General features: G+C 35.7%; 1 protein-coding gene across 1 annotated transcript; it reads right to left on the bottom strand.

Annotated features, from left to right (window-relative positions):
* Window positions 1-417: 417 nt before the first annotated feature.
* On the bottom strand, window positions 418-8,963 carry LOC138694824 (uncharacterized). The gene is made up of 3 exons (XM_069818929.1): window positions 8,514-8,963; window positions 7,000-7,595; window positions 418-1,793 (listed from the first exon to the last, which is right to left on the bottom strand). Exons 2-3 carry the CDS (start codon window positions 7,582-7,584, stop codon window positions 1,107-1,109), a joined length of 1,272 nt encoding a protein of 423 aa, XP_069675030.1. The 5' UTR covers window positions 7,585-7,595; window positions 8,514-8,963; the 3' UTR covers window positions 418-1,106.
* Window positions 8,964-10,510: the final 1,547 nt, after the last annotated feature.

The following is a 10,510-nucleotide window of genomic DNA, read 5'->3' as shown; positions in this document are numbered from 1 at the left end:
TTGTTTAATCAACTGTCCAAGGACAGGTTTGAACTCGTGACACGAATAAGCATCACTCATGAGGAAACTAAGTCAGGAAATAATGGAATAGGATGACCAGTTATTTATTAATTTCGTATTCCTTTATCATTTACTAAGTAATTCATTATCCATTGTTGTTCAGTCAACTGTCCAAGGACAGGTTTGAATCTCATAAGTACACCAATAAGGCATCACTCATGAGGCAACTAAGCCAGGAAATAATGGGGTAGGATGACCAGTTCGTTTCCTTCTCCATTATTTAATTGATTAATTAAATATATTTTCCATTGTTGTTTAGTTAACTGTCCAAGGACAGGTTTGAACCTCATAAGTGACACCAAAAAGGCATCACTCATGAGGAAACTAAGCCAGGAAATAATGGGATAGGAATACCAGTTATTAATTTCGTATTCCTTTATTATTCACTAATTTAATTTAAGTATTATCCATTGTTGTTTAATCAACTGTCCAAGGACAAGTTTGAACTCGTGACACGAATAAAACATCACTCATGAGGAAACTAAGTCAGAAAATAATGGAATAGGATGACCAGTTATTTATTAATTTCGTATTCCTTTATCATTTACTAATTAGTTCATTATACATTGTTGTTCAGTCAACTGTCCAAGTAAAGGTTTGAATCTCATAAGTACGCCAATAAGGCATCACTCATGAGGCAACTAAGTCAGGAAATAATGGGGTAGAATGACCAGTTCGTTTCTTCCTCCATTATTTAATTGATTAATGAAATATAATTTTGAATTTATTATTATAATACTAGCAGCGAAAAACCGGACTCCACTTTTCATTGGATCTCCCTTTACAATGTGCAGAATACCTATTTAAATGGATACTGAATCTCGAATTAGACATTTTTAGTGACGAAAATTGACAGAAAAATATTTTCGAACATGGATTTATTTTTCAACATTTCTCACCTCGATCTCATCTATTGCCTTGCGAACTTTGTCAGTCAAATGTTTGTGTACGACGTCTCTTTGTAATAGAGTTCAGAATTCTTCTTAACTTATCCTTGATGACTTGAGGTAATAATGAGAACTACACGATTAAAATTTTAAATGCTTTTAATTGTTCGTAATTGACTTCTTAAGGAATTCGTAAACTTCTTGGTGACCTTCATCAATTGCAAGGTGCAGAGGCGTTCTTCCATCTAAATTTTCAGCGGATACATTAGCTTTATGCCCAACAAGGATCTTAATCATTGGCAAGTTACCATTAGCAGCTGCTGTATGAAGAGGTGTGTCGTTATTCCTGTCAGTTGAATCCACAGGAAAGCCACTCTGCAGGAGAAGTTCTGCTATCTCTTTGCGGTTAAAGTATACAGCTAAATGCAAGGGGAAGTCGCCAAACCCACTTGGATTGTTTATAGCAATTCCACCTTTACATAGAAGCTCGCGAACAATATCAGTGGAACCGTTAAATATAGCCTTGTGTAACACAGAGAAACCTCTGCCGTCGGTGGGATCCAGGGCGGCATTTCTGCTTATGAGGATCTGGGCAGCCTCTAATTTACCACGAGATGAGGCCAACATGAGAGGAGACACACCGTCAATATCGGTAGTATTAATATCTGCGTCGAACTTCAGAAGAGTTTGGACAACAGCGGGGTTGCCGAACGCTGCAGCCACGTGCAATGGCGTCCAGAGATAATTTGAAACGTTGTTGACCATGTTCATGTTATAGTGCTCCTCCAAGTCGTTGAGAAACTCTATTAAATTTTTCTGTAGATGTAGAGTATCACTGCCGGCCACCTGTAAACATGAATTGAAATAATGTTAAATGCGGTAAGAATCTATCGAAAATACGTATGTATTGTAAATAGCTCGTATTCTATTTTTTTCCACTACTGTATACATGTCCAATTGTAACTCGTACGAGGTAACCCCTGGCGTAAACAACCCGCAGCGCATATTCTTTAAGGTCGTTTTTCCTATTTTATATGGAAAGTTATTGACCTTAGCAGAGCATGCTTGACGTGCAATATCTCCTGGTTGTATAGGCGTTTGGACATCCATGTTCTATTGTATTAACATCCTGTATCTTTGCCATGTGTTATCAATATTTCTCACCACATGGATGGATGGATGGATGGATGGATGGATGGATCTTTATTTGCTATAGATATGTAATATGTCTAAGCTGACGTCAATAAAGATACAATTTAAAATACAGCCTAGTATTGTTTTAAAAACTCATCTACACTATGAAAAGGGTTTGAAATCAATGTTGACCTGGCTCTTTTAAATAAATTATAAGGAAGGTCTAGGGTGTCAAAATTTGGGAAGCTAAAATACGTACACATCAGTAACGTAGGCCTATTTAATAATAGTTCTGTGTACCATTTGAAATGGGCCACGGACCACTTCCCTTCCCCCCACTCTTTCTCTTCTACTATCACAAAGAACTTGCTAATTTCTTATATACCAACCCTGAATTATGATAATAGGGGAACATAAACTATATTGTAAGTTCACAGGGCTAACGGCTTCGAAGCCGGGTACCTGGTTCTAATGAAGTGCACTGGTAGCAATTTAAAACATGGGGGTATGAGATAGTTACTCTGCCTGCCATTAAAAATTCACTTCACTAAATCCCCAAGATAAAAAAAAACATACGTATTTTATAATAATAATAATAATAATAATAATAATAATAATAATTATTATTATTATTATTATTGCTATTGTTATTGTTGTTAAGCTATTATTATTTACTTACAAATGGCTTTTAAGTAACCCGGAGGTTCATTGCCGCCCTCACATAAGTCCGCCATCAGTCTCTATCCTGAGCAAGATTAATCCAGTCTCTAACCATCATATCCCACCTCCCTTAAATCCAGTTTTATATTATCCTTCCATCTCCGTCTCGACTTCCCCAGAGGTCTTTTCCTCTCCGGCCTCCCAACTAACACTCTATATACATTTCTGGATTCGCCCATACCTGCTACATGCCCTGCCCATCTCAAACATCTGGATTTAATGTTCGTAATTATGTCAGGTGAAGAATATAATGCATGCAGTCCTGCGTTGTGTAACTTTCTCCATTCTCCTGTAACTTCATCCCTCTTAGCCCCAAATATTTTCCTAAGCACCTTATTCTCGAACACCCTTAACATCTGTTCTCTCAAAGTGAGAGTCCAAGTTTCACAACCATAAAGAACAACCGGTAATATAACTGTTTTATAAATTCTAACTTTCAGCTTTTTTGAGATCAGACTGGATGACAAAAGCTTCTCAACCGAATAATAGCAGGTATTACCCATATTTATTGTACGTTTAATTTCCTCCCGAATGTCATTTATATTTATTACTGTTGCTCCAAAATATTTGAACTTTTCCACCTCTTCAAAGGATAAATTTCCAATTTTTATATTTCCATTTCGGTGAATCCAGAAATGCATAATAGTGTGTTAGTTGGGAGACCGGAAGGAAAAAAGACCTTCGGGGAGGCCGAGACGTAGATGGGAGATTAATACTGAAATGTATTTGAGGGAGGTAGGATATGATGGTAGGGACTGGATTGATCTTGCTCAGGATAGGGACCGATGACGAGTTTTTGTGAGGGCGGCAATGAACCGACGGGTTCTTTAAAAGTAATTTGTGAGTAATAATAATAATAATAATAATAATAATAATGATAATAAATCAGTTAACTTGCTCTGTTTTGTCTTCAGCATTTGATGTGTGTAGGCCTAGCACCATTTTAATGTTCAAAGTAAAACTCGAATTGAAAGTTTTCCTATCGATTGTAGTGTGGACAAGTTGATAGTGTGTTTGTTGGTAGTGTCATCTAGTCTGAATTCACTCAACTATGTGTGAATGCAATGCATTTTACGATTAACATTACGGCCTTGAACTGGCAGTCTGTAGTAATAATAATCTTAAAGTATAGTGCATGACTATTTTCGACATTTCTTTGTAGCACGTGTTTCCCCCACTATCTGCCTTTTCTCTGCGCTCTTGCTGTCAGTAATGCAGTTTTTTTTCTGTTTATTTATTAAGTACGGTAGCCACTTATTTTTCATATTCACATATCAGCGCGAATGATTTGCGAAATTGCTCCCGTTAATTTCTAACAAAATTTAAAACACATCTTCTCAACTTCCTCGACTGGCCGGCGGAAATCTGTCCAAGTATGATGGATGGGTGGATGGATGGATGAATGGATTGGGTAGATGGATGGATTGGATGGATGGATGGATTGGATTGGATTGGATTGGATGGATGGATGGATTGATTGGATTGGATTGGATGGATGGGTTAGATAGATGGATTGTATAGATGGATGGATGTATTGGATGGGATGGATGAATGAATGGATGGATTTCATAGATGGATCAATGGATTGGATGGATCGATGGATGGATGGATTAGATGAATGGTTTGGATAGATGGATGAATGGTTGGATTGGATAGATGGTTGGCTGGATTAATTGGATAGATGGATGAATGGATTGCATAGATGGATGGTTGAATTGGATAGATGGATTGGATGAATTGGATAGATAAATGGATGGTTGGATTGGATCGATGGATTGGATAGATGGTTGGATGGATTAATTGCATAGATGGATGAATGGATTGCATAGATGGATGATTGGATTGGATAGTTGGATTGGATGGATAGATGAATTGGATAGATGGATGGATGGTTGGATTGGATCGATGGATTGGATAGATGGTTGGATGGATTAATTGGATAGATGGATGAATGGATTGCATAGATGTATGGTTGGATTGGATGGATATATATGGATTGGCTGGATAGATGAATTGGATAGATGGATGGGTGGGTGGATAAATAAAAAAATGAATAATGAATGAATGCAAAACGGAGATGAAAAACAAGCTTCAGGGAAGAAAATCTATTGCAATGTATGAATTTCAAAATGCAGTAGTAATATTGATGACTATAATAATAGTAATAATAATAATAGAATAATAATAATAATAATAATAATAATAATAATAAGCGACGAAGAAAAACACTGCACTGTATGAAAATGACCTACTCTGCTGTCATGCGATGTTTCACTGTTAAGTGGTTTGGCTCATATTGGAGAAGGTGACGGAAGTGCAGATAACTTTATCATTTACCATGTCACCTATCTCATACCATGTTCATGAGAATTCACCAATGTTTTCAGGAACAGAAAGTCTACAACCAAACTTCAAGAAGATGACCATGAGACCGGTGCTAACTGGCTACACTGATTACACATAGGCTATTATATCAAGATTTGTAACACCCGAAAAAGAACATTTCCGAAAAGGGTTCCCATATCAAAGTTATTTATATTATTCACATCAACCTCCAAGAGCTTGTTACATACTCTGTATAATGAATTGCTTATTAATCTTCACTTTTCCATTCAAGAAATACGCGGCAACAAAATTGCAATTTGAGCACGTCTGCGTTTCTTTTGGCAGTAAGAGCATGAGAGCAAAATCAGCAGGTGAAGGAATAAGATGTGAAGTTAAATGGTGGATCGTAGTAGGACGGCATCGAACTGGTTTATGTGGTTCAATGATTGAGACGTGTCTTAAAGATAAACCTTGCTCAGGAAGGAAGATTATCTACTCGTATTCTAGAGAAAGAAAACTATATCCACCAAACTGGAAGAGAAGCCTCTTCCCAATATCAGTGAATTGCCAGTAACTCTTGGTGTCGAGGCCACAGTCTGTCGCCATCTCCACCAGTCTCGGATAATATCGGCGACAATTAGAAACTTATGATGGTATGGAAGAATAGCTATTAGAAAAAAAAACTTTTCAGACGACCTAATAAATATATCATTGCTTATAATAACATGCAAATTTGAACATCATAACCTTATTCTTGAGCAGATTATTATTGACTATTACACTTTTACTATGTCATACTACTTTTGACCAATAAAACGGTACGAAAGGACGTATTTCAACCAATCATGGCTGCTTATCGCACAATTTTATCGCGTCCCTAGCATATTTGTTTAATTTTATCGCGTCCCTAGCATTTGTTTAATTTTATCGCGTCCCTAGCATTTGCTTAATTTTATCGCGTCCCTAGCATTTGTTTCTTTGTTTGCCAACATTTCAAACTGCACTGGTCTGGACGTCAAAAAATAGAAAATTACAAACCACTCCAGTCGATGCACAACAGTTTCAAATATGACTCGCATTGGCATTCAATAACAAGAATTAATAAGGATCACTGGTCATAGCTATGCATCTTCCCTGAAACCCTATTTAGAAATAAATGAAGAGCACCATTCGGAAATCCTGAATAAGTTGAGGAATACACCATGTACATCAACGAGTTCACTTCTTTTACGTACACGTCCAATATAACATCAACTGAACCACTAACAACTAAAACACTCAAATTTGAAAATTGTACTTTCAATAATTGTTTCTTTTAAAATTATTCATGTTTATTTTTTATTTCATCATCGTTAATTAAAACGTTTCTTGTTTATTTCATCATCACTAATTAAAACTTTTCTAACACATGTTTATAATATTTAGGTTATGTTATAGCTTCTGCTGTGTGATATTATGGATAGTCACGTTTCAGAGATTATTTAATACTAAGATTTATTGAAAATCATCTGTCAAGTGACGTTGATTACTGGGATTCGGATGATTGAAGTGGAATGCAAATGTTTTAATAAAAACGAAACTGAATCAACAAAGCCTTCTTGACTAGTAACCGTCTACAGAGTTCAATGAAGTTCCATAGTTGGCACAACTTCCATCTAGCGTAATGGTGCAATAATACATTTGAAGACAGTTGCATTTTCGTAAGTCAATTAATATTTTATTGTATTGGAGTACTTTGTTACTTCTAATCTTTATATACTTTCTTCTAATCGTGTAATAGTCAATTAAATCCCACTCGAGTTTTAATTTTCTCTAGATAAATCAAAACCTCTAGTGAGATTACTGTTGATAATATTAAAATAAAGCAACTTACATAATATTTCAAACATGACTCGTCACAAGAACACGTTTCCTCTTGATCCACACTCTTCCGTATTTGATTCTGTAACTTTGAAAGTTCCAATTTGCTTTCTAAAACTCTATTATTTACTGCCTTCCATTTTGCCTGGGCTTCAGTTACATTTCTTTTTAGTTGTGATTCCAACTCTGCAACACGATGTGTTACATTTTGTAAATGTTCCTGAATCTCTTCTAGTTCCTCTTCGTATTTCTCATGGCATTTACTAATAAAATTACATTTTTCTTTACGTAATTGTTGGTTATCGAGTTGCAGAGATGAGAGAGAGTTCTCTAATTGTCTTTCAGCAATTTTGACTTTAGATATGGAACTCTCGAATTGTTGCTCCTTATCCTGCATTCGAACCTTTTCTTTCTCGAGTGCAACTCTAGTGGTATGGCATTCTTGCTGCTTCTCCAGTTGCGCTAAGATCTGCAGCAAAAGAAGTTGGATGTGTAGTTGTGGTTCAGATGTCGAGTTTGAATTTCCAGGCAACGAAGGTATTCCGGAAGTTGAAATAGGTGTAACTGTAGATTGTTGCAGTTGTGAAGCCACAGACATGCTGCATTAGCCTGAAAAAGTAGGATATAGGTATAGGCCTATAAATTATTAACAGACAATTTATGCAATTCAGACAGACCCGGAAAAAAAGGCTGCAAATATTGAATATGTGTAAGCACTACCGCAGCACACGGAAAAAGTAATAAAATCTATCAAATTATCTGTAAAAAGCACTGTTAACAATAGGAGAGTCATGCACTCCAAATAATATTGTTTTTATACAGTTTAGAGAGAATTCGTGCAGCAGACAGATTCCTATGCGATAATCACAAAATTTCACACACATGAGACCGCTTTCTTAGCGCCACCAACTTACGCACATCATGCGTTTCCAGAAGAAACACTTCGAGGATTACTTTGCGGAGGACATATTCAAGACAAATCTCTCGTGACATCTTATTTGAATTCTTCGAAAGATCCTTTATACTGTACAGACCTCCATATTAAATTGTTGAATTCCAGCCATCCATTTCAATAATACTATTCTAGGCCCTAGATAACAGGCATATCCCAATCTATCTGCCACACATTTTCACCGATCGCCTAGATAATCCCTCATAACTCCCTTAACGTTATCACAAATTTCGGCGCACTGCTATCACAGCCCTTTTTATTTGTATTAGTCTCATTCGAACTCATTTTATTCTTCAGATGTGAGCACTACTCTTCTTACTTTCAAAATGAACACTTACGACAGATTTTTCAACTTTTCCACGATACGAAATTGTATCAGACACTGAAAATGTACCATATGTTTCGGAAAAGTTATTTGATTAAAGTATTTCAAACATTCAGAAATCTTCTAATAAATGTTATTAAAATAGTTACTACTAGGCCTACTACTACTACTACTACTTATAATAATAATAATAATAATAATAATAATAATAATAATAATAATAATAATAATAATAATAAATGTCACTTACTCAAATCGCGTAGTAAAGATGTCAACAGGAAAGTGGTTGTAAAATAATTGGTGTATGTATTTGTATCGATGTCTGGAAAGTCAGTAAGAAATATATCGTCTTCTGAAAGTATTATTGATGTCAAAACAAACAGCAAAACACAGTCGAGCTGCTTTATCAGTATTGTGACCTCAGATACGAAAAGCACAGGCTTAATCATAACCTTCAGTGTCTGTCATTGAAGCTTTCACAAGAGGAAATTGTCGACTCGAAAAGAATTAATTATATTTCCAAGAATAAGAAGTCTGTATTCTACAACACAATGACGTTGGAACTATTTCATGACGGAAACTTGTTTCAACGGATTTCTTTTTCCGGACAGCTTCCGTGGTTTGGTGGTAAGTATGCTGACTTTCAGATCTGAAGGTCCTTGGTTCCCTTGGTTCGATTCCCGGGTTCGGCTCTCGGGAAATTTTCCTTAGAAGACGATAAGTTCCATGCGCGTATAAAGTTCTGGAATGTGTATGAATGTGCGAGTGAGTTACTAATTAACCAATCTTAAAAAAAATACAATATATCAGTGCTTTCGCTGGCCAGAAACCTGAACATACGTTTCAACGTCACATTGTTGACATGTAACGCCATCATTTTAGCACAACCAAAAAGCACTAAGAGATGCTAGAGTGTTAACAATTAATTTAAAAAAAATCACATAACATTTATTAGTACTTTATGAAGTGCTGAGAAACTTTCCAACGTTTTACGGTCTTATTTGTAAGCTGAGAAGTTAAAAAATAAGCAACAAGTTTTATATGCTACTACTACTACAAACTAATAATAATAATAATAATAATAATAATAATAATAATAATAATAATAATAATAATAATAATAATGATGATGATGATGATAGTGATGATGACTAGCTGCTATGTATTAGGTTCGTGCATAACTTCATAGCGTTTTTCCATATGTTTATTAAACACATCAGATACACATAAGAGAGAAGTTAATCATCAACAATATATTCTCTTCACTATTTACAACAGTCTGCCAACACTAGAGTAGTTTTTCGATTCCACGCCTGTAGAAATCGATTGGTTTTGGGTTAAAGAAGTCGTCAAGCCATGTTCGGAGCGCATTTTCATCCAGAAAGGAAGTTTCTTGAAGGTTGTTTGATAGAGAGCAGAAAAGGTGAAAATCTGAAGGCGCAAGATCAGGTGAATAAGCTGGGTACGGAATGACGTCCCAATCCAACTCCTGGATAGTGTTTTGTGTCAGGTTAGCAGAGTGCATACGGGCGTCATGGTGGAGTAGCATCACTTCACGCATTCTTGCTGGTCTTTTTCTTGGATTGCGTTTGCACGATGTATCAGTTGATAGCAATAAATGTCGCACGACGGTGCGAAATAATTCAAAGAGATTTTTCCTCGTGTTAAATAATTAATTTGTTTGAAAGATGGACAAGTATGTAAGCTAAAAATGATTATTTCAAAACCATACAGATAGCCAGCTGCTGCATGTTAGTGAAGCAACTCACAAGCCCATTCCCTTTCTCTCCTCCTGCATTTGGGATAGGTACTTGTTTGTATTTGTATTTATTTTGCTAATAATTGTAACATAAAATATAATATAAACAGATAAAACTTTAGCTCACGCCTAGAAGAGTAGAACTCGTGCTCAGGGGTGGATTCCTGAATTTAAATTACTCACTCCCATATTCTAAAAGTGATGGATTTGAAAAGTTCTTGGTATAACTCTCCAACATTAATATTCGATCAAAATTATGTACAAAACTATGGGCTACAATTTACTTAGATCTGCTTTCATGTCTTTATTATAAAATACAAAATGTATCATAATAAAATCATCTAGATCTACAAGGCGATTCACAACGATTCAGCAGCATTTAAAGATCTGTTCTATGAACTATGAGGATTAGAAGTGGCTATATTAACGAGGGTTTGATTTTAATTGAGTACTTGATTTATTTGTAAAAAAAAAAGAAGCATTTCGTC

Source organism: Periplaneta americana, chromosome 2, assembly GCF_040183065.1.
Source record: "Periplaneta americana isolate PAMFEO1 chromosome 2, P.americana_PAMFEO1_priV1, whole genome shotgun sequence".
Classification (NCBI taxonomy): domain Eukaryota; kingdom Metazoa; phylum Arthropoda; class Insecta; order Blattodea; family Blattidae; genus Periplaneta; species Periplaneta americana.
The sequence above is the reverse complement of the archived record's forward strand: the minus strand, read 5'-3'. Positions and strand labels throughout refer to the sequence as shown.

Bases quoted from the DNA above. Each gene is read 5' to 3' on its own strand.
- LOC138694824 (XM_069818929.1), bottom strand. From the start codon at position 7,584: ATGTCTGTGGCTTCACAACTGCAACAATCTACAGTTACACCTATTTCA. The intron at 1,794-6,999 runs GTAAGTTGCTTT...TCATGTTTACAG, and splicing joins AGTCATGTTTGAAATATTAT to GTGGCCGGCAGTGATACTCT.